Source organism: Tupaia chinensis, unplaced genomic scaffold (genome assembly GCF_000334495.1).
Source record: "Tupaia chinensis unplaced genomic scaffold, TupChi_1.0 Scaffold139943_1, whole genome shotgun sequence".
In the NCBI taxonomy this organism is placed as follows: Eukaryota; Metazoa; Chordata; class Mammalia; order Scandentia; family Tupaiidae; genus Tupaia; species Tupaia belangeri.
In genome coordinates, this window is record NW_006199822.1 from 2,449,936 (window position 1) to 2,474,103 (window position 24,168).

The 24,168-nt window shown below is 44.1% G+C and overlaps 1 protein-coding gene and 1 pseudogene across 1 annotated transcript in view; both read left to right on the forward strand.

The window, feature by feature from the left end:
• Positions 1–440: 440 nt before the first annotated feature.
• GSDME (gasdermin E) overlaps positions 441–24,168 on the forward strand; it is a 71,249-nt gene continuing 47,521 nt past the window's right edge. The window contains 3 exon segments of the mRNA XM_014593226.2: positions 441–579; positions 15,044–15,273; positions 21,804–21,996. Of these exon segments, the coding sequence (XP_014448712.2) occupies positions 15,063–15,273; positions 21,804–21,996 (404 nt within the window). The 5' untranslated portion in view covers positions 441–579; positions 15,044–15,062.
• LOC102475602 (26S proteasome regulatory subunit 4 pseudogene) lies at positions 12,656–14,526 on the forward strand (annotated as a pseudogene).

Here is a 24,168-nt window from a genome sequence, read left to right on the forward strand (position 1 = left end):
TTATTAGGGGCTCCCATACGCTAGAATGGCCTGGGACTTTTGTAGTTGACCCGTGAAGCCACAGAGAAGTCTACACCCCAGTGTTGGCGGCAGATCTGACTCCACAGCAAGGCGCAACCCCTAACCCCATGGTTCTGCGGGCCAGGAGGTGAGGCCTCTTTGGAACTCTCTGGAGCTCATTTTTCCCCGGTGGGCCTATGACTGGGATCTTGGAAAGTGTGCTAGAACTTTGGTCAAAGCCGATCCCTGGGCCATAAGCGACCCAGCTCTGGGGTAGTCACAACAGACAGGAACCTACTCTCTTTCAGGCTCTGGGGCTTCGCTGCAGCTGGTTCCCAGGCCCGGCTGACCCAGCTGGGCGTCACCCTCCCACAGCGCCCCGCCCCTCCCCGCAGTTGCCAGTCCCGCGGTTCCAGGGGGCTGGAACCGAGCAAAGGTCCGGGCGGGTCGTCCCTCCTCCTTCCCCGAGTGCCCGCCCCCAGACCAACCCACCTAGCCCTGGGCTACCCGTGCTCGGCCGGCGCGGGGCGCGGAGCGCGGAGCGCGCGGCTGCCGGGGGACTCAGCGGCGTGCGCGCGGGTAAGTGCGCGGCGGGCGCGAGCTCCGGGCTCCGTGCCCGATTCTCTTCGGTCCTTCCGGGTGTCCCAGCCCAGGGGAGCCGAGTGGCGCGGCGCTTTCCCTCGGGGCCACCCCTCTTCTCTCTTCTGAGAGAGACGAATCGATTGATTGTCCCGCAGCTGGAACAGCTGGCCTCGTCGCGCCCCACGCCTCTCCCATTCTTGGCCCCTGTCCCGGAAAAAAGTGCCTTCGGCCCTCGCTCTAGTCACCCTCTTTCCATCCCATCCGCCCTCGCACCCTTGCCGGCTGCCACCTCCCTCCTTGGATGTTGCCAGTGCAGCTGGTCCTTCGCCCGCCGCCACCACCGCCATCCCCATTCGTTCGTTCGTTCTTTGTCTTCCGGCTTCTCCTCCGGGCTGTGAAGGCTTTCCCGGCTTGGGGGCGTGGGGCGTTGGCGGGAGGGGGGTGGTGGAGAGAAGAAAGGCCGGGAGAAGTCTCTCTGGACGAGAACGCTGTCCCGGATACAGTGGGACCCCCAGGGGAGGAGAGCAGGCCCCCTAAAGGCTCCGGTCTGGGCGGACTGGCTTTGCCCTGGCACGTGCCGGAGCCGCTTCCCTAGCGGTCTGGACCTGGGAAGGCTAGAGGGCGGCTCCTGGAAGGGCGATCGCTGTAGACGGGCGCAAGAAACAAAGCATTCATGGACAGTGGGCCCTGTCCCGACATGGTGAATGCGACAGTGAGAGGGATGGGTGTCTGGGGTGCCCGGCCTCAAAGGGCAGGCCGAGGGAAGGCGGGCTGACTGAGTCAGAGTAAGACGTTCTCTGAGGTTGGAGAAGAAGCTGAATAAATGGAGAGTAAAATGAATCCTTCAAAATCCACCACTAGCAAGTTCTTGTCAAGGAAGCTAGAAGTCCTGAACCCAGACCGGTAGATGGGCGAGAGACGTTGCTCGGACTCCAGACTCTGCCCCTTCGCTCGTTTCTTTTAAGAGGATGCTCTACATTTTCCACAATATTTTTGTTTGTTTGCTTGTCTTTGCACATTCAAGATGCTCAGAAGGTTTTTCTCTCTTCTTAAATAGGCCCTGTCTTCTTCATCTACTCCACCTCGCAAAATCCTTTGCTGCTTCATCCTGACTCCTTTTCCAAGCTGACACCTGTCTTCTGACCATCATTTGTTACTGCCCACACTGGTATTTATTCTAGAAAGAAATGATAGACGATTGTTTAAAATTTCTCTTCTCATTAAAAATGAGCTCAGGTACTAGGCTGTAAGCATGGGATGATGTGAAAGGATGACACCTTTGTTTTCATTTCATAGACTCGATTGCACTTTGTTATTTGGAAAACTAAGAATAACTCCAAATGTGCTGAAGTTGTTAGCAGTAGACAAGTCCAACAATGTCTCATTTCCCCAGATAGTGAGGACAGCACACGTGTTCCATAGCCAAAGATTTTTGTTTCCACCATAACTGAAATTCATCTTTTCAAGCTCCCTTTTTCTTCCTTACAAATCCCATGTAGTCCACATATTTTCTTATTATTTATTTTAGTTTATTTTTTGGAGAGGCTTTTGCTATAGGGCACTTGCGCTTGCCAGAAAGACAAAGACAGAAAGATAGAAAGCGAGAAATCACCTCCAGGGGCGATGGCCACACCGCAATCCCTTCTCCTCCATTCTCCTCTCTGGATCTTGGGCACGCACGCACACGTGCCCCAGCCTGAGTTTAAACCACTGGGTCCGGGACTCGAACCGTGGTCAACTACATGGGAGTTCAGCCATTATGCTAACTGCTGGTCCCTCCACCTGTTTTTTAAAAAGGAAAATTGAGCAGAGGGGCAGCAGAGTGGGCTGGGCAAGTGTACAGGCTTTGCTGTCAGGTAGACCTTGGATGGAACCTCTCTCTCTGACATTCGGTGCCCTTCGGTTCTTTTCTTTTTTTTTTTTAATTTGTAGAGGTCTTTTTGCCTTAGGGCATGTGTGCTTACCAGAGATAGAGTGACTGAGACAGTGAGAGGGAGAGTGAGAAATCTCCCTACAGGGAGTAGGGCCACGCCACAATCCCTTCTCCTTCATTCTCCTCCCGGGATCTTGGGTACGCATGGGCACGCGCCTGGCATGAGTTTCAAGCCACTGGGTCTGGGATTTGGACTGCGTTTGGCCATGTGGGAGTCCAGTAACTGCTCTGCCCTCTGCTGGCTAACAGTACCAGGGTCTTGGAAAGGATTTATGGGAGGGACAAATGGTGGTATAGCAGCAGAGTGCCACACTCTGGGATGTGCATGTGGGAGTTCTGGGTTTGCCTCTGTAGACCTCCCCGAGTGCACTGGGCATGTTTATGGCCCCAGGGCTGGCTGGGGATGGAGGTGGGTTGTGGCATCAGGGCCCTGCTATCTCTTGTCTTTCTCTCTTACTTGTGAAAGGAAATTATCAATTGAAAAAAGAAGAAAGGACTTAGAAGATTTGTACTTGGAGTAGGTGATTTGGGAAGGAGAGTTTAAGGAAACAGGGCTTTGCTCTGGACTGGATGCTATCAGGAAGTAGGGAAAATCTATGATTGAGTAAGTCTTATTTAAACCACGAGAACGCTGGATGAGACCAGTGATGGATTATGAAGCAGCTGTCACTCTAGCTGAGATTGAGAGAGGGGTTTGTGGCTGGGCAGCCTTCCAGTTTGCCAGTCAGACACACAGAGAGGGCTTGGTTTTGTCTTGGCCTGTCATGATCACAGAGCAGCCTTGACAGATGTTGATGTTCTGGGACATTGTTCACATTTGGCAACACTGGGGCCTAACTGGCAGTCCCAGACCAGCTCCCCGATAGCAGGCCGCTTCTCTCTCACTATCTTGGGCAAGTGACAGCATCTTTGAACTGCAGTTTCCACATCTGTAAAGCGTGGACAGTTCCTCCTTCAGGGCATTATTGTGAGGATTAAGTGGGGAGATGCACATAAAGCCTGAAACCAAATGCCTGGCACATAGTAGGTACTCAGCAAACTGTTCTTTGACAAGGAGATGTCTCCCTTAGAACTGTTCGGAGGCCGAGAGCTTCTCTGAAAAAGAATCCTGAATGGACTGTGAGAGAACCAGGTCCTTTCTACTTCAAAGCCTAGATAATCCCATGACTCTGAATTAGTTTTAGAAGACTTGTAAGTACAGTATATCCTCAGGCAATCACTACCCTGGCAGCTGTTAAGAATATTTGCTCCTTCAAGCCAATGACTCCACCTTGCTGTGTGCTTTGCTAGCTTGTGCTGGTGTCTTACTTTCTCGGTCTCTTCCTCCAAGATCTCTTGTCCAGAGGTCTGACTCAAGCTAGGATATCCTTGCCACATTCACTTTGACTCTCTGAGTTTCAATCTGAGTTGGAAAGCCAGTTAGGCAGGTGAATAAGGACTGTTTGCTAATTATTTATTTATGTATTTATTTTAAATATATGTGTGTGTGTATGTTTTTTAGGTTTATTCCTTTATTATTTCCATGAGCAAGAGAGACAGACAGAGAGACAGACAGAGACGGACAGACAGCACCCCCAACAGTTCTGGACATTGTGATCTACCCCAAGCTTTAGTCAGCCCCAGAGCATGGACACATGCCCTGCATACTCGGGGAGATTTTGGAATACAAACTGGGACCTTCCCACGTGAGTCAGCCCTGCAGAGCATGGTGCTTTACTGCAGTGCCTATTTGGCTCCTAGATGGTGATTTTTGACAGAGTCTTGCTATGTCTGGATCCTCCTGCTCAGCTCCCTGGTGAGCTAGGACCACAGGTGTGTGCCACATGCCTGATCTGTTTTAGGTTGGGCCGGGGACCAGGGCCTTCCATGTGGCCTCAGTCATTGTGTGGCAGCACCCTCCTGTTTGGACTTTTGCTTGTGCTGTAGTTTCTGGCCGGTTTGCTACTACAATTCTCTTTTTCCTCCCTCCTTCTTTTTTTTTTTTTTTTGCCAGAAGTCAAGTATGCTTACCAGATAGAGAGGGAGGAAGCATCCCCCAATGGAGTGTGGTCATGCTACAATCCCTTTTCCTCCTCTTTTCCAGCAGTTCAGGACTCAGGGTATAAATGCACACATACCTAGCATGTTCTTCAAGCCACTGAGTCTGGGCTCCAACCATGGTTGGCCATGTGGGATCTGGTTTGCCCAACCACTGGGCCACAGGGTCGGCCCTCTTATTTTTTATTATAGACAGGCTCTTTGTTATATTGCCCAGGTTGGCCTCAAACTCATGATCTTCCTGCCTTAGCCTCCTAAGTTAGCTGGAATTATAGCCACCTACCATTATACTTGACTTTGCTAGTATAATTTTTTAAAAGAATGATTTAATTTAATTTTATTCAGCATCATTATTTTAAAAATTTTACCAGAGAGAGAGAGAGAGAGAGAGAAAGCAAACCACCACGTCCAGGACTCAAACTGTGGTCGACCACGTGGAAGTCCAGCACCTTAAACACCAGGCCACCTGCCTCAAGTACAATTTTTTTTTTTTTTTGAGAGAATTTTTGCTATAGGATGTGTGTGCTCACCAGAGAGAGACAGAAAGTGAGAAATTGCCCCTCCAGGGACCGGCAGTTATCATAATGGCTATGTTGCTGGACTCCCATGTAGTCAACCACGGTTCACCTCCCAGACCCAGTGGCTTAAAACTCATGCCAGGTGTGTGTGCATGCGTGCCCAAGATCCCAAGAGGAGAATGGAGAAGCGATTGCGGCATGGCCATCCCCCCCTGGCGGGTGATTTCTTGCTTTCTGTCTCTCTGTCTCTGTCTGGTGAGGGCACGTGCTCTATGGCAAAAACCTCTCAAAAGAAATCATCCCTCCAGAGGGGATGGCCATGCTGCAATCCTTTTTCCATTCTCCTCTTGGGATCTTGGGCATACATGCACATGGGCCCGGTGTGAATTTTAAGCCACCAGGTCTGGGACTTGAACTGTAGTCAACTATGTGGGATTCCAATGACTTAACCATTATACCATCTGCTGGTCCCATATAATTCTTCTTCTTCTTTTTTTTTTTTAAATTTAATTCCATTTGTTATTATTATTTTTTAATTTGACCAGAGAGAGACAGAGAGAGAGAGAGAGAGAGAGAGAGAGAGAGAGAGAAAGAAAGGGAAAGTGAGAAAGCAAGCTGCCAGGTCCAGGACTCAAACTGCAGTTGGCCATGTGGGAATCCAGCACCTTTAACCACTATTCCACCTATCGGCCCTTAAGGCTCCATGTGAAAGCCCAAGATTTGTGCTACAACTGTGAAGTGCAGTGGGTTTTTAGGTCATGGGCTGTTCGAGCAGTATCTCCCTTGAGACCCTTTTCATCTATTTCCAAGTTGGAACATAGTGGAAATTTTAGTCCAAAATCTGACCTCTGGTTAATTGAGACATTACTGTGCTTGTCTGTGTCCAGCCCCTTGGGTCATTCATGTGGATATGGGCATAATCATTTCATCTTTTCTGGTTAGACCAGTTACTTTAGATGTTGACAAACATGGTGGCAACTTTCAACTCCTAATGCCATATGATCCATTCTATCATATTAAATTTCTAGCCTATATTTTGACTGATCTCTCTGTTAAAGTCCATGTTCTTGAAAATTGAGAAAAAATAAAGTAACAATAGAATATTTGCCAAGGACACAAACATTTAAAAAATGCAAAAAGCCTTTAACCTAAATGAAAGACGCTTGATCTCATTTGTATGGAAGTAATATAATCTAAAACTATACTGAAATTACATTTGTCACCTATCAGATGGGGAAATCCAAAAGTTTAGTAACATGCTTTTGCTAAAATGGCTATTTTTGAACATTATTGGTGAGGCTGCAGAATGGTATAGCCCCTAAAATTACAGATGCACTTACCCTCTTCTAGGAACCTCGCCTTCGTTTACACTTGCCCATGTTTTAAGAAGATATATGTGTAGGAGTGTTTACTGGGGCATTTAAAAATTATGAGAATTTAGAAATAACCCAAGTGGTCAGTAATATGAGACAAGTTCAGTAGCAATGACAGCTCCACATGAGGGAACCTTTTGCAACTGCAAAGCAAAATGTACTGGGCTGCCCACATAGCACCATGGTTAGGAGAGTCAGATCCCATGTGGCCAACTGTGATTGAAATCCAAGTTCTGGAGGCTTGAACAACATGCCAGGCATGTGTGTGTGGCCAAAATCCTGTCACGACAGAGAAATGGGGGACCAGCCAATGGCATAATGGCTATGTCGCTGGACTCACATGTAGCTGACCGTGGTTCGAGTCCCAAACCCGGTGGCTTAAACTCACACTAGGCACGTGTGCGTGTGTGCCCAAGATCCTGAAATAAGAATGGAGGAGAAGGGACTGCGGCTTGGCCATCCCCCCTGGGGGGTGATTCTCGCTTTCTATCTCTTTTTCTGTCTTTCTGATGAACACACACACTCTATAGCAAAAACCTCTTAAAAAAAAAAAAAAAAAAGAGAAATGGAGAAAGGATTGCAGCATGACCACACCCTACTGGAGGGTTCTCTCTCTCTCTCTGTGTCTTTCTCTCTGCATATGCACTCTGGCAAAAAATCCCCAGTCTTTTAATTAAAAAAAAATAGGTTGGCTCTGTGACTTGGTGGCTAAAACAGCTAGATTCCACATAGCTGACTGAGTGGTTTAAGTCCTGAACCTGGTAGCTTGAGAAACATGCTGAGTACTTGTGCACATGTGCCTAAAATCCCAACAGGAGGGAGAGGTGGAGGAGAAGGGATTACAAATTGACTGTAACCCATGGGGAGGGGGTGCTTTGTGTTTTTCCTCTGGTGAGCACATGAGCTCTCTAGTAAAACTAAAAATAAATAGAATGTACTAACATGGAGAGGCTATATTGTCAAGCTACATTGTTACATAACAAAAAGGGCAATGCAGGGCAGTTCATAGATGCTCTTTGCTTATAAATGTATGAAGAAGCATGAAGGTGTGCACCTGCAGAGCAGGTGGAAAGGGTAGATGGGGTATGGCCAGAAATGACTTTTCGGTTGATATCCCTTTATGTAGTTTCAATTTTTGAGCCATGTAAATGTATTATGTATTCAAGTATAATAAAAATGAAACCTCTAACTTTGCAAGGAGAACATTCTCAGAGACTCTCATGATTAAATAAACCTGATTCTAATAAAAACCTACAAAGCAATAGTCACCTCCAGTAACTCTTCCTTAGGCAGCCTACCTTGTCAGTAAAGCAAATTGGCTGGGTTTGATGTTAGATGGGGAAAAAAAGAAATCATTAAAAATTAATCGAAGCATCGCCTTTTTTTCATGCTCTAATCCCTCCGGAGAGGATTGGTATCAGTACTAAGGCTCTGCTACTCAGAACAGATGGGTCCTAGTTTGTTTTGTTCTGTTTTTTAATAGCAAGCCTGATTTGGCCTCTTTAGAAACCTGTTTGATCTGAAGTCAAGTTACTAAAGACCCTTTCAGCTTTTCCCAGTAGGGAAAAGCAGAGATCCTGATGCCAAGGGTAAACTGAGGCAGGTCCTGCTGCTGTGCTTCTCTTGGACCAGTGGGATATTTGTCAGCTCACTGAGGAGATCCTATTTTGTTAAAAGTGTTTTCTCCGTTTTGACAAAATAAATCCTGCACTTTTGCCTAGGTCAGACCTCAGCAGTCGCTGCCGTATGGTCCCCTGTCAATCTTCTTCCTCCTGGATTCCCCATCTTGGCAACTGACTTTTCAATCTCTGTTCTAGTCTATTCTTTTACTATTCATAGAAAATATCCCAACTGGCTAATTTAAGAGAATAGAGGTGATTCAGCCTATGGCAGAAACTTCAAGGCCTCACATCATGAGGGCAAGGGCAGAGCAGAACAGCTGTGTCCATCTGTCCAGCAGTACCTGTCTCATTCCCTCTCCCTGCAAACCCACCAGGACTCAATCATGGGGGGAGGGTCCTGTCTTGATGACTTTAACCCTAATCTCTTCCCAAAGACCTCATACTTAATACCACGATTAGATTAAGTTTTCACCCTCTTAATCCAGTTTGAGAGGCTGAACACATGAGTCTCAGGGGAACATATTCAAATGATAGCAATCTCATCACCCAACCCCTACTTTAGATACCTGAGTGACATCCTAAGGATTGTTCTCTCTTTTATCACCATGCCTCATCCAACCAGATTTCTGGGTAAGCCACCAGTGTCTTTTATCATTTTTTTTTTTTTTTTGAAGCTGCTGACATAGTTCAGAGCATCCTTATTTCTTGTCCATCTCCAATTTATTTCCCATTTTGCTTCCAGAAGGCCTAGAGATCATTCTGATCACATTGCTCCCTAGATACTGCGATTTGACTGTGTCCTCCAATATTCATGTGCTGGAAACTTAACCCCCAATGCAACTGTGTTGAGAGATGGGATCTTTAAGAGGTGATTAGCTGTGGAGGACTCTGCCCTCATGAATGGATTCATATCATCATTGTGGGGCTGGGTTCATTATTGGGAGAGTGAGTGTGTTAAAAAAGCCAGTTTGGCCCCCTCTTGTTTGCTTACTCCTTTATATGTGCTCTTGCCCTTCCGCCTTCCACCATGGGTGATGTGGCAGGGAGGCCCTTGCCAGATGTTGGCCCCTTGATATTGACTTCCCAGCCTCTAGAACTGTGGAAGATACATTGCTTTGATTCATAAATTGGCCAGTCAATGATACTCTGTTATAGCAACAGAAAACAGGCTAAGACATGATACCCTCTCCCATGGCTCCTCCTGTCCTTGCTCCCATACAGGTAAGATATGGACCTTTACGGCCAGGACCAGGGGCCTCCTCAACCTTGTCCCTGACCTTTCCCCATTCCAGAACCCTGCACCCTAGTGCAGGAGTCGCTACCAAAGCGTGATAAGCCTTTCCATGCTTGTCAGGAGGATATCATCAAAGGTGGTAGATGGTCATCTCTATAAACAGTGCAGTGTTTCCTGGACTGTTATGAATTCGCTGATGCTGTCGTCCCCATCCCTCCACCATCTCCTGCAAGCTCTGTGATGCTTTATAATTGCTGCTCTTCTGCTAGAGCACCCTTGTAGTGCTCCTTTGCTTGGCCTACTTCTACTTAGCCTACAAAATGTATCTTCAGTGACATCTTTCTCAGAAGTACATCCGTGACCCTATGTCTCTCTCCAGTGGATTTAGATACTGTTTTCTTGGTTCTTTCCTTATAGCAATCTTAGCTGTTTACTTCTCCTTCTGGATACCAAACTATAACTCATGGAGGAGAGAGATTGTTTTTTATCTCTGTATCTTATGTGCTTAAACACAATATTTAGGTATGGCAGGCTCTTGAAATAATTAATGTTGGCCAGCAGGTGGTATGGTGGTTAAGGCTGACCATAGTTTGAGTCCCAGACCTGGCAGCTTGGTTTCTCACTTTCTCTCTTTGTCTCTCTCTGGTGAGTACACGTGTCCTATAGCAAATTAAATTTAAAAAATAATAAGTAAAAAAAAATTTAAATTCTTAAAAAAAGAATTTTAATGGATGATTCAATTAATGATTCAGTAAGTGAATAAATGAGTGTTCCATTAAAGGCATAATCCTTATGCTCAGAACACTGAGAAATTAGAGATGTAAACTTGAGCATATTTAGTTATCCTTCTTTGCAGTTCGTTGTACTAGAAGGCACTTCCTTGCATGTTTTAGAATCTCTCCTCAAATGTTCATTCTTACTGTTAATCTATAGCAAATTAAATTTAAAAAATAATAAGTAAAAAAAAATTTAAATTCTTAAAAAAAGAATTTTAATGGATGATTCAATTAATGATTCAGTAAGTGAATAAATGAGTGTTCCATTAAAGGCATAATCCTTATGCTCAGAACACTGAGAAATTAGAGATGTAAACTTGAGCATATTTAGTTATCCTTCTTTGCAGTTCGTTGTACTAGAAGCACTTCCTTGCATGTTTTAGAATCTCTCCTCAAATGTTCATTCTTACTGTTAATCTGTAAGAACAGGGTCAGGGAGCTACTGCTTCATAATCTAAGGCAAGACTGTTTAGAGAAGAATTATTGATAGGAAAGACAGATGTTTTCCAGTGCCCTAGAAGAGATTCATGTTAAAGAAAACAGACTGAACTACTGGGTCATTGGAAAAGTCATGACACATTTTTGCATAGAAAAATATGACTTTTCTGATGACCAGTAATTAAGATCTGAAATTACTCCCAGCTCTTATACTCTGTGATAGCTATGTGTCTGTGTAAGCATAGTTCTTGTCCATAAGATGTTTTAACCTTTGACCTTGGATAGCTTTTTTTGGAGAGGTTTTTGCTATAGGGGGCATGTGCTCGCCAGAAAGACAGAGAGAGACAGAGACAAAGAAAGTGAGAAATCATCCCCCCACGGGGGATGGCCATGCCACAATCCCTTCTCCTCCATTCTCCTCTCGGGATCTTGGGCATGCATGCACACGCGCCTGGCTGAGTTTAAGCCACTGGGTCCGGGACTTACACTGCGGTTGACCACATGAGAGTCCAGGAACATAGCCATTACACCAACTGCTGGTCTCAGACTGTAGATAGCTTTTTAATGATGTTCCTGTCAACAGTAAACCTCGTCAGTGACAGTGGTCCCATAAGACTGTGACAGGGTGTGCCTTGTGCCCCAGGTGTGTAGGAGGTTTATCTAAGTATACTCTATGTTCACACAATAGCAAAACTACCTAATGACACATTTCTCAGAACATATCCATTTTTTTATTATGGCAAAATAAGTCCTGCCCCTTACCCTAAATCCAACCTCAGTAGTTAGTGCCTTGTTTTCTCCTGTCAATCTTTTTCCTCTTAGATTCCCCTTTTTGTTAGCTGGCTTTTCCATCTCTGTTCTAGACCATTCTTTTGATAGTAATAGAAAATATCTGAATCTGGGTAATTTAAAATAATAAAGGCTATTCAGTTTATTGTATAGAAGCCCAAGGTCCAGGGGCTGCATCTGGTGGAGGACTTGAGGCCTCTCATTATCAGGTCAAGAGCAGAGCAGGGTAACTGTGTCCATCAATATCTTGTCTCACTCATCCCCTCTCCCTATAACCTACCAGGACTCAATCATGGGGGCTCTGTGTTGATGCTCTTGTAAGTGATAGATGACTATATATATTTGGCTATGTACAATTTGTGTACTGTGAATTGTTTATAACCTTGGTCCATATTTCTACTAGAGTATTTTTTAAAAGAATGATTATTTAATTAACTTAATATATTATTATTATTATTTTATTATTACTATTTTGAGAGAGTTTTTTTGCTATAATGCCCATATGCTTGCTAGAGAGACAGAGACAGAAAGCGAGAAATCACTCCCAAGGGGGATGGCCATGCCACAATCCCTTCTCCTCCAGTCTCCTCTTGGAATTTTGCGCATGCACACACATGTGCCTGGTGTGAGTTTCAAGCCTCTGGGTCCAGGATTTGAACCATGGCTGACTATATGGGAGTTCAGCATCTTAACCACTGCATTACTTGCTGGCCCCTATTATTATTAATTATTATTATTATTATTTTGACCAGAAAGAGAGAGAGAGAATGAGAGAAAGTGAGAAAACAAATTGCCAGGTCCAGGTCAAACTGCGGTCGGCCATGTGGGAGTCCAGTGCCTTAACCACCATGCTACTTGCTGACTCCTCTACTAGAGTATTTTAAAACCTGATTTTTTTGGGAAAAAAAATATCAAGCATTCTTGTTCTTTGCCACAAGTATTACAAGTATGTTCTTGGTTTGTTATTTGTTTTTTTAAAGGCTCATTCTACAATTGTACAAATATTTGTCTGTATTTTTTTTCTAGTACTTTTATGGTTTTATTTTCTGCAAAGAAACCTCTAATCCATTGAGAATTTGCTCTTGTGTATGGTATGAGAGAGGAATCAGACTTAATTTTTTCCAGATGGTTAGCCTGCTGTTCTGACACCATTTATTAAATAATCTGTACTTCTTCCACTGAAGACAGCAGTACTTTTATATTTTCCAGTGTGTCTCTTTCTTGTTCTCTCCAGCTAAAAGGTGTCTGTGCCTTCATTTTTAGGTTAAAAAGTAATAACTAGGGCATGGGCAGGTGGTGTGGTGGGTTAGGGCACTGGACTCCCATATGGGTGATCACAGTTTGAGAGCTGGGAGAGCAGCCGAAGCAAGATGGGTCAAAGTCAGAGTGGCGGTCATAGTACTGGAGGTGGAAAGAAGGATGACAAGGACAAGAAAAAGAAGTATGAATCTCCTGTCCCAACTAGAGTGGGGAAACAAAAGAAGGAAACAAAAGAAGGGACCAGATGCTACCAGCAAACTGCCACTGGTGACACCTCACACACAGTGCCAGTTAAAATGATTGAAATTAGAGAGAATTAAAGACTACCTTCGCATTGGAAGAAGAATTCATTAGAAATCAGGAACAGATGAAACCATTAGAAGAAAAGCAAGAGGAGGAAAGATCAAAGGTGGATAATCTGAGGGGGACCCCAATGTTAGTAGGAACCTTGGAAGAGATCATTGATGACAATCATGCCATCGTGTCTACATCTGTGGGTTCAGAACACCATGTCAGCATTTTTTCACTTGTAGACAAGGATCTGTTGGAACCAGACTGCTCAGTCCCATTCAACTACAAGGTGCATGCAGTGATAGGGATGCTGATGGATGACACGGATCCCTTGGTCACAGTGACGAAGGTGGAAAGGGCTCTGCAGGATACCTATGCCAGTATTGGGGGTTTGGAAAACCAGATCCAGGAGATTAAGGAATCTGTGGAGCTTCCTCTCACCCATCCTGAATGTTATGAAGAGATGGGTATAAAGCCCCCCAAGGGGGTCATTCTTTATGGTCCCCCTCACACAGGAAAAACCTTGTTAGCCAAAGCAGTTGCAAACCAAACTTCAGCCACTTTCTTGAGAGTTGTTGGCTCTGAACTGATTCAGAAGTACCTGGGTGATGGATGGGCCCAAACTTGTACGGGAACTCTTTCAAGTTGCTGAAGAGCATGCACCATCCATTGTGTTTACTGATGAAATTGATGTGATTGGGACAAAAAGATATGACTCAAATTCTGGTGGTGAAAGAGAAATTCAGCAAACAATGTTGGAACTGTTGAACCAGCTGGATGGATTTGATTCAAGGGGAGATGTGAAAGTTGTTATGGCCACACACCTAATAGAGACTTTGGATCCAGTGCTTATTAGACCAGGCTGCATTGACAGGAAGATTGAGTTCCCCTTGCCTGATGAAAAGACCAAGGAGCGCATATTTCAGATTCACACAAGCAGGATGACGCTGGCCGATGATGTAACCCTGGATGACCTGATGATGGCTAAGGATGACCTGTCTGGTGCCGACGTCAAAGCAGTTTGTACAGAAGCTGGTCTGATGGCCTTGAGAGTATACGGAGAATGAAAGTAACAAATGAAGCCTTCAAAAAAATCTAAAGGAAATGTTTTCTTTATGAAACAAGAAGGCACCCTTGAGGGCCACCATCGCTTCAGGAAAGTGGTTGGCAGTTTTCCTGAGGTGAGGAACAAGGTTGGGAACGTGCCCAGAAGAATCCATGTTCCGACTGATTTTTACTACAAACCTGCCGTGTGTCTGCTGGAGTGTGACGTGGAGGGTGCCCACTGGGAGCCTTCATCTGCTGGTCAGTGTGTGTGCAGCACTCTGCTTCCCAATAAAGTGTGCTCTTTCACAAAAAAAAAAAAAAAAAAAAAAAAAAAAAAAAAAAAAAAAAAAAAAAAAAAAAAAAAAAAAAAAAAACGGATTTTGTTTTTTTTCTCCTCTTTCCTTCTCTCTCGGTCAAATAAAAAAAATAATGATAAATTAAATTAAATACTGCTTAAAAAAGCAATAACTAGTTACTTTCTATTTCTAAGTTGGAGAAATGCCACAGTGTAGAGAAAAAGCACCTTTAACCCTTCAAAGAAGTACCATTGGTAAACTATCCATTGGAGTCGTCTGTGTCTTGTTCGATAAATACTTTCACCTCTCTGTCTTGCAGATTCTTGGTAGAGTCTCATTTCCTGATCTATGACTATCTTAAGGCCATGTGACTAGTTCTGACAAGTTATAAGTGCCATCTCTCACTTTTTGGCTAGAGCATTTAATTGCTGATGTGACACCTTCAGAAATCTCTTTCTCGTTAATGACTGACAATTCTCAAGATGATAATCTCTCCTTCATTCTGGATTCCCAAATGATATAATAAAAAAAGTTCTCTTATCCCCCTGTATTGGACATTTAGAGTGGAAAAAAAAATTATTGTTATAAGCCACTAAGATTTGGGGTTTGTTTATGAAATGTAACCTAGCCTAACCTGGCTGGTACACTTATTCTCTTTCATTATCTCAATTTGATTTCTTTGTCATTGGCTGAATTTAAACCAGAGGGTTTCCAAGAGAGAAATATTTTCTCATGTGAACTCTTAAGATTAGAGAGATATACAATAATTTTAGGAAAGAAGCGACAAAATAACAGCTTCTTATTTGATTTTCAGATAACCTTGTTATTATTATTATTTTTTTTTCAGGTAATCCGACGCTGTCAATATGTTTGCCAAAGCAACAAAGAATTTTGTTAAAGAAGTTGATACTGGTGGTAACCTGATTGCAGTATCTAATCTGAATGACTCTGATAAATTACAACTTCTGAGTCTAGTGGCCAAAAGGAATAGATTCTGGTGCTGGCAGAGACCCAAGTATCAGTTTTTATCCATCAGTCTTGGAGATATACTCACAGAAGATCCATTTCTGAGTCCAGGTATGTTTCCTTGGGTATATTTTACAATTAGTTCCAAAACAGATGATAATTCCTTGGGTTTTTAAAAATGTATTTATTTTATTTATGATAGAGTGTACATGCATGCATGCATGAGAGAAATACCCTCAACAGGGTCTTATCATGCCACAATCCCTTTCTCCAGCTCTCAAGCCTGTCGTGCAACTGGCATGTTTCAGGTCAACTGGACCAGGGATCTGAACCTGTGGTCACCCATGTGGCTTCCAGCACTGCAGTGCAGTATGCTATTGACTGTGCCACTGAGGCCGGGTAGCTTCTTCTTTTAGACATCTGTGGTCTTGATTCTTGGTACCTTATAATGAATTTTTCCTGTCTCTTTGTCTGCTATTTTAAAAACATATCCTTTCTTACAATGAAGAAAATTCTATAGACCCAATATAATATTATAGCTTAATCTTTTAAAGCAGTTTTGGTTTTGGTTGAAAAGTAAGACATGCCCATTATAGATGCTGTGGCCATTTAGCATAAGTGGGATGGATCGCTACCCAAAATTTGTTTTGGATTGAGATCTAGATACCATATACCTATTAAGAGAGTGTGAAAAGTTTTGTTACTCACATAGTGATGCTTCTGGGGACGATAGGGGAGGCCCCTGAGTTTGTTCAAAACTCGCTTCAGAGAGGGGCAGTTTCTATTGCAATTAGTGGGTGGGGATGGGGTGAGGGTACCTGCATGAAGGCTGAGGCTTACGTGGTTTGAGCTCTCACTGATACCAGTGAATTGAACACAAGAGCTTTCTTATCAGCTTATCTAGATGTGCAAGAAATAGAAGAGGGTGTGGGAGCTTGAAAGCTGTCAGCACTCAGACCTCAAAAATGGAATCAGATGTATTATTATTGTAGAATGTTTACAAAAGATAAAAAGGGATGGACCAGCGTGGCATGGTGGTTAAGGTAGCTGGATCCCATATGGCCAGCTGCACTGTTCAAGTCCTGGATCCAGCAGCTTGAGAAGACAAACAAATAAACATGTCAGGTTTATGTGCATGTGTGCCCAAGATCCTGAAAAGGAGAGGTAGAGGAGGAAAAGGAATCACAATATGATCATACTCAGTTGGAGGGGGTGTGTTTTCTTACTTTTCCTCTTGCTATCTTTCTCCTCTGGTGAGTACATGCATCTTCTAGCAAAATTAAAAAAAAAAAAAAGGAATGAAGAGGAAAATTTATAAAATCAACAAAATTCTGCCATCATGTATCTATTTCCATTAACATTTACAGTCTTTTTTTCCTCTTGCATCTAATTAAATACAAAATTGGAAACATACTACATATAATTTTTGCATACTCCTTATTTTTTAACTTTAGGTTTTCCTCCATAGGTTAAAAAACATGCATGTGTGTACACATGCACACATATTAAAAATTCTTTTTCCTTCCATAAGAGAGTGAAAGAAACAGGCACTCCTAAAAGTCTTTATGCCACAATCCACCCTCCACAATCCAATGCTCCAAGCACATGTGTGTCTGGCATGTTCAGAGAGGTCCCGAGAAGGAAACCTAGTATCTTTCCCATGTGGATCCATTTGTATTACTGCCGTGCCACCATCTGGCCCAGTTGGAATATTAAAAAAAAAATTTTTTTTTGAGAGGTTTTTGCTATAGGGCATGTGCACTTGCCAGAAAGACAGAAAGCAAGAAATCATCTCCCAGGGGGAATGGCCACACCACAATCCCTTCTCCTCCATTCTCCTCTTGGGATCTTGGGCATGCATGCACGTGTGCCTGGCATGAGTTTAAGCCACTGGGTCCAAGATTTGAACCGTGGTCAACTACATGAGAGTCTAGCCACATAGCCGTTACTCCAACTGCTGGTCTCTTAAATATTATTTTCAAGAAACACACAATATCCATATGTACACAGCTTAATTTGCTTAACCATTCCAATTTAGTGATTAAAAAGTAAGGCTGCAACAAACTTTTTTTTTTGCATTCTTGTCATTGTAATTGCTTTAGTGTAAGTTCTCATTGTTAGAATTACTGGACTGAGGTTGGGAACTTTTTGAAGATTTGGTACTCAGTGCTACATTACTTTTTAGATCATGATGATACGTGGAAGTATTATCAACTCATAATTATTAGACGAAATGATGTCTAGACATCTTTCAGACCTAAAGTTCTCTAATTTAGTGGTTACATTTCTCTTAAAGAGGAAAAGGGCTAAAAGAGATCATTTGAATTTACATTCTCCAAACTTCCTTCCCGACAGGCATTCCAGCCAGTACCTTCTTTAGCCAGCTCATTAGAGCTGCCGAGCAATAGACACATGAATAAATACTAATTTTACACCATTCCTTCCATCCCCTGGATTTGTGTACTTTCTGGTAGAACTTTTATTGAGTGGTGAAATAACTAAATATGAACAAGAACAAGAGTAAAAAAATTCATAACACAGCTGTGGTGGCATGCTCCATTGACTGGGACCACACTACAGGCCCGGGTTTGATTTCAGGTCCACCTTAAAGGCCAGACATGGTAGTTTGCTTCTATAATCCCAGAGACTTGGGAGACTCAGGCAGGAGGGTTGTGACATGATTAGAGCCTGTGTAATAAGAGCATGATTTGTTTATAAATAATTATGAATTTTATTCATCATTGTTACTATTATTATTTTAAATTTGCTACAGGGCAGGTGTGTTCACCAGAGAGAGACAGAGAGAAAACTTGAACTCTAGTTTAGCCATGTGGATGTCCAGCACCTCAACCATCATGCCACCTGCTGGACCCAGATTCTGTCCTAAAAAAATAAAAATTCACAAAATAGGGCCCCCTGCATAACTGGAATGTCATTGCTCTGTGATGTTGAACTGCCTCATTTGTGGTGTCCTGAAAGATCACAAAGACTCATGCTAGATTGTAAGGCCAGCTGTAGTCACTGCAGATGAAGAAGCCCTGAATATGCTAATCTGAGGTAAGAGGTCTTCTTGGATTCTGTGTCCTGTGGCTGTTAGGGCTGTGGCAAGAAGGGTCCTCTACTTTGTCTACTGAGCAGATTCAGGATGCTTCCCCTTTGCTATTTTTTTACCCTTGCCACAAGGCTGGCCCCCATGGATCCAGTTGCATTACTGCCTGGCCACCACTGGACCCAGTTGAAGTATTTTTTAATATTATTTTCAATAAACACACAATATCCTGATGTATGCAGCCTAATTTGCTTAACCATTCCAATTTAGTGCTTAATAAGTAAGGCTGGATGAACATTTTTGTTTGCATTTTTGCTTGTGTGGTCCAGGGATGTGAAGATTGGCGGGTGGTGATTTGATCAGTCACAGTCCAGTGATAGCCTGTTGGCTCCTCATTGCTTCTCCTTAACCAGCAGGAGTTGATGATCGGATGCAGAAGTGTGCATACATGCTATCTTTTTATGGAGGTGTGTCTGGGGCAGCATTTCAGAATATATAGGCAAGGTTTGATGGTCCCTCTCTCTGCTGTGGAATCTAGTCTTGGGGACAGAATGTCCAGGGGTGATAGTAAGTCTGACAGAGGCCAGAACTGTGTCCTGAAGACAAAATTTCTGCCTAGGGTTGGGCCCAAAACTCAGTGATTAGGTGCTGTGCAGAGAAAGCTGGATCCCACATGGCCAACCAGGGTTTCAGTTCCGGCCCCAGTGGCTTGCAGAACATGCTGAGTGTGCATGCACATTCAGGATCCTGATGGAATAGAGAACTGGAGGGAAAAGGATTGCGATGTGACCACGCCCCTTTGTGAGTGCTTTCTTGCTCGCTCTCTCTCTTTCTCTCTCTCTCATGCACCCTCTGGCTTTTTTTATTTTTTTTTCTTTTCTTTTAAAATTTCTCTCTGTAGCACTTAGGACTGTCCTGTTTATTAGAAAAGGATATTTTCTCTGGCCTAAACTGGTTCTATCACAGGCTTTATATATATCACCAGGCAACAGAATCCATCAGGTAGGTCTCATCAATTATGTCCAAATTACATATAAAAATTTGAGGTTCAGGGAGATGAATATTTCTCAAGTCTCCTAGTTAGTAATATTAAAGCCATAATCTTAAGCTCTTAATATTTGCTCTATCCTGCTTCCAAAGCATTTCCCAAAGTGTTTGTATTTCCTAAGATATTCACAAGAACAAGTTTTGAAATGAAAGCATGTTTTTTTTTTTTTGAGAGGTTTTTGCTATACGGCGTGTGCGCTCGCCAGCCAGCCAGAGATAGAAAGCGAGAAATCACCCCCTGGGGGGATAACCACGCCACAATCCTTTCTCCTCCATTCTCCTCTCGGGATCTTGGGCACGCACGCACACGCACATGGCTTGAGTTTTAAGCCACCAGGTCAGGGAGCGAACCGCGGTCGACTACGTGGGAGTCCAGCGACATAGCCATTACGCTAACTGCTGGTCCCAAAATGAAAGCATGTTTTTAGCCTTCATTTTTGGTGGTTGCGTGGAAGACCACCAAATTAACTAAACTGCAGATAATGAATGGTAATTCCTTGTTGTTAACTCTGGTTAAGGAGTGGGTTTTCTTGTCTGAGGTGAGAGAAACACAGGTGTTGGGGGCAGTGAGTGGGTGGAAAAAAGGCTTTCAGAGTCCAGGTGGATTGAATCCCTTGTAAGGTACAACCAAGAGCCCAGGAGATCCTTGGGTCAGAGAAAAGGAAAGGCCAGGTGTGAGATTCCCATATACTCATAATGTGTTCTTACTAAATGGTGAGAGAAGAGACTTTTTATGGTGGCATTTAGTTGGATTAAAAAAGAGAACCATAGAAACCTTGAGATGGCTGAGTTCAGATAGAGCAGATTCTGAAGGCATCGCCTGGATTTGGCCAGATGAGCCTGGAATTTCCAGGCGACTTGACTGAAGCTCGATTAAAGGACGTGAGGTGGGCGATGGCCTGTGGTGTGTCCAGGGAGCCAGGAAGGGAGAACGGAGACAGGCTGGGAGCCGGTGTGCTCCAGCATGGCATGTGAGGGTGGGCTGGCATGTGCACCAACTTTATCAGGAAGACAGAGATAAGGAGTTGGATGACTGGGTGAGGTCAGATATAAAAACATAAATATGAGGAGAGAGTTATTGCTGTGGAGATGGTATGAAGGCCAGGGAACTGTTCCCCCAGCCTCATGGATGGGAAGGGAAGGTGCCCAAGTCCAAGTCCAGGTGGCCGACCTGTCAGTTGTAGAGTAAGGCAATCCTCTGAGGTGGACTGCTCTTCTCTCTCTGCTAAGGTGTCATCCTCGCCTAGTTCCTTTTCAGGCTTCACCGTGGAGAAGCACACATTCAGATGTTCACCTGGATGGTGGTGAACTTTACAGTCACTCGTTGGGCTCAGCCACAGTGTTACAAGTAGGGTGCTTCTGTGTGAGGCTGTGGCTGCCTAGGAATCCAGGTTTGGATCCTGGACCAACTTAACAGGCTGGGTGTTGTGGTACACACCTGTTATGCTAGCTAATTGGGAGCTAGGGCAGGAGGGCTGCGGAGTGGTGAGACACTGCCAAAAAGACTAATCTGGGGACCAGTAGTTGGTGTAATAGCTATGTTGCTGGACTCCCATGTAGTCAACTACAGTTTGAATCTTGGACCCGGTGGCTTAAACTCAAGCTGGACGCATGTGCGTGCATGCCCAAGATCCCAAGAGGAGAATGGAAGAGAGGGATTGTGGCATGGCCATCCCCCCTGGGGGGATGATTTCTTGCTTTCTGTCTCTCTGTCTCTCTCTTTCTGATGAGTGCACATGCCCTATAGCAAAAAACTCTCAAAAAAGGACTTATTTGTCTTCTTCTTTCATTGTTTAAGTAAGGTATTTGTTAAACTTTACAGATCCCTTTGGCACATTTTTCTGTACATGGAGTTGAAAAGGACAAAACAAAAAAGTACCCAGGAAGCCCTGGTTAGCCGTTCTCAGTGTGTGTGCGCTCAGTCCACACACGGCTACTAGCTTGTGTTCCTTGGCCCTTGCACACGGCGTGGCTACCAGCTATCCACAGGAATGTCAGCCTATGTTTCCCAAAGGTCTGCATGAGATTGGAGAGCTGGGAGACTGCTACAATTTGGATAATGGTTTGTCCCCCAAAGTTTCATGTTTTGGAATTTGGTATTGAGAGGTGATAAGGCCTAGAGGACAGTGATTGGGTTATGGTGACTGCATCATGAGCAACACTCTTGTGACTAGATTAGTGATGTCTTGGGTGACCCAGTGAGGTCTAGTTCTCATGAGAAGCGGTTAGCTGTAGCGAGAACTGGTAGCGGTAAAAGAGTGAGACCTGCCCGCAGCTCACTCGCTCTCTGCCTGTGCCTGCCATCCTCTATGCTTCCATTGGCCTTGTTGGAGGCCGGTGTGGTGCCCAGCAGACGCCTTTGGACTTTGCAGCTGACATAGTTGTGTATAGAATCTGTAACCATAGACTCTGTAACCACGTCTTCATAAATTACCCAGTCTTGGGTATTTCTGTTAGCAATGCGAAGACGGACTAATACAGTGACCAAAGATGCAGACGTGGTCATATTGTTATCATATTCCTCTGCTTATTTAATTCCTCCTAGTGGTCGTGGAGTCAGACTTCGTGAAATATGAGGGCAAGTTTGAAAACCACGTCAGTGGATCCATTGAGACAGCGCTGGGGAAGATCAAGCTGAACATCGGAGGCAAAGGCCTCGTTGAGAGTCAGTCTTCGTTTGGAACCCTGAGGAAGCAGGAGGTGGACTTGCAGCAGCTCATCAGAGACTCCACAGAGAGGTAATGAGAATCCCACTGACATTTTGGATTGTGACACCTCGTACATTTACAGGTCGCTCAACTGGACCTTTGTTAAAAGGGTGACAGACATGAGCTCTGGGTCAGCAAATGTTTACTGAATACCTGTTGTGCTAAAACTTCTTGAGAGTATGTTCTTTAGTTGGAAATTTCTTGACACTTCTTAGCCTGAGTGGAGAGACTTGGGAAGCACTTTATTTTTTAAATAATTATTTATTTTATTTATTCATCCATTTATTTTTTAGTTTGAGCAGAGAGAGACAGAGGGTGAGAATGAGAGAGAGAGAGGAAGTGAGAAAGCAAGCCACCAGATTCAGGACTTGAACCCTGGTAGGCCATGTGGGAGTGTCCAGCACCTTAACCACCACGCCACCTGCTGGTCCCGGGAAGCACTTTAAAAAGGTGTCTCTTCAGGCAATTGTACTTGCATTAGTCATACGATTCATAAAATGCTAACCAAGTATTCCGTCCTGCAATTTTTTAATATTAATGTCAGAAGCAGGAGTATCAAAACTCCCTCTAGCTCTTTATAATTTTATCATGAGGAAAAGAAGAAAGCAAATGACGAGCTCCAGGGGTAAGAGGTGTTTTTCTTTTAAGTTTATTTTTATTTATTTATTTCATGAATGAGAACAACAGTACCCCCAGTAGGTTCTTGATGACATACTCCACCTCCTGCCTCAGCCACCCTGGATGATGGGCACACACATGCCTGGTGTACTCGGGGAGATCTTGAGACACAAACCTGGAACCTTCCCAAGTGTATCAGCTTCATGGAGTGTATCGCTTTCCCACTGCTCCACCCTCTAGCCCTGGGAAGAGTTGTTTTTCAACTTTGACATCCTAAAGAAAAAAATTCATGTTTATTTATTGTCTGGCTTTCAGTAACTGCATTTCTCAGCAGTAAAGCTCATCTTATTTTGACCTTATGTGTAGTCCACATTCAATATGTTGTTTTATTGAATGCATACTATGTGTCATATACTGTGGCACATGCTAAGGATGCTGCAGTGAGGTAAAGCCCCCAATTTCTGCCCTGCATCCGAGTGGGGAGAGACATAAAGTGTACAATAAAGTGAAGTGTTCAGTAGGTTGATGAAGAAAGGTATGGCAGGTGGGGAGTGGGTATGCAGTAAGGGGGCTGTCATTTTAAAAAGTGTGGCCAGAGAAAACATTCTGAAATTGGCCTCTGAGCACAGATCTGAAGGAGGAGAAAGAATGTGTTTCGGGACACCCTGGGCAAGGGATGGTGTGCACAGTGGCTGGTGTAGCTGCAGCTGGGTAAGCCAGGGGAGGGCAGAGGTGTGAAAGAAGCGGGAGGCCTACCCCGCCAGAACTGGAAGGCTGTTGGCAAGACTAGAACTCACACTGAGAGTGAGGTGGGAAGCCACTGAAGGATTCTGAGCAGGGAAGTGACATGATCTAACTTACTTTCTAGACGAATCCTTCTGGCTGCTTGGTTGACAAGAGTCTGGGTAGGCAGTAGCAGGGAGTCCAACTGAGAAGTTATTGCCATCATCTAATTGAGATGATATTTCAGTTTGCACAGTAACATATGTGCACTTTTCCTGTGTAATTTTATCATCCTTCTTTTAAAACAGAAAATTCAAATCCAAATAAATTAAGAGAAAACTCACTTGTGTTTAAGTACGGGTGCCTTCTCATCTCCTTCTCAATGTTCTTAGGGTTATCCGAAATATAAAATACATATGCTCATTAAACAAAATTACATTTAAAAAATTAATGAGTAATGGGACCAGCAGTGGCATAACGGTTATGTCGCTGGACTCCCACATAGTGGACTATGGTTTGAGTTCTGGACCCTGTGGCTTGAAACTCACGCCCCTGGGCACATGTGTGTATCCAAAATCCCAAGAGGGAAATGGAGGAGAAGAGAGTGCAGCATGGCCATTCCCCCAGGGGGTGATTTCTCGCTTTCTGTCTCTCTATCTACCTACAGCAAAAATCTCTTTTAAAAAAATTACTGAAGGGACCAGCAGTTAATGGCTATGTCGCTGGACTCCCATGTAGTCAACCACGGTTCGAGAGCCGGACCCGGTGGCTTAAACTCACGCTGGGCGCATGTGCGTGCGTGCCAGGATCCCGAGAGGAGAATGGAGGAGAAGGGATTGCAGCGTGGCCAACCCCCTGGGG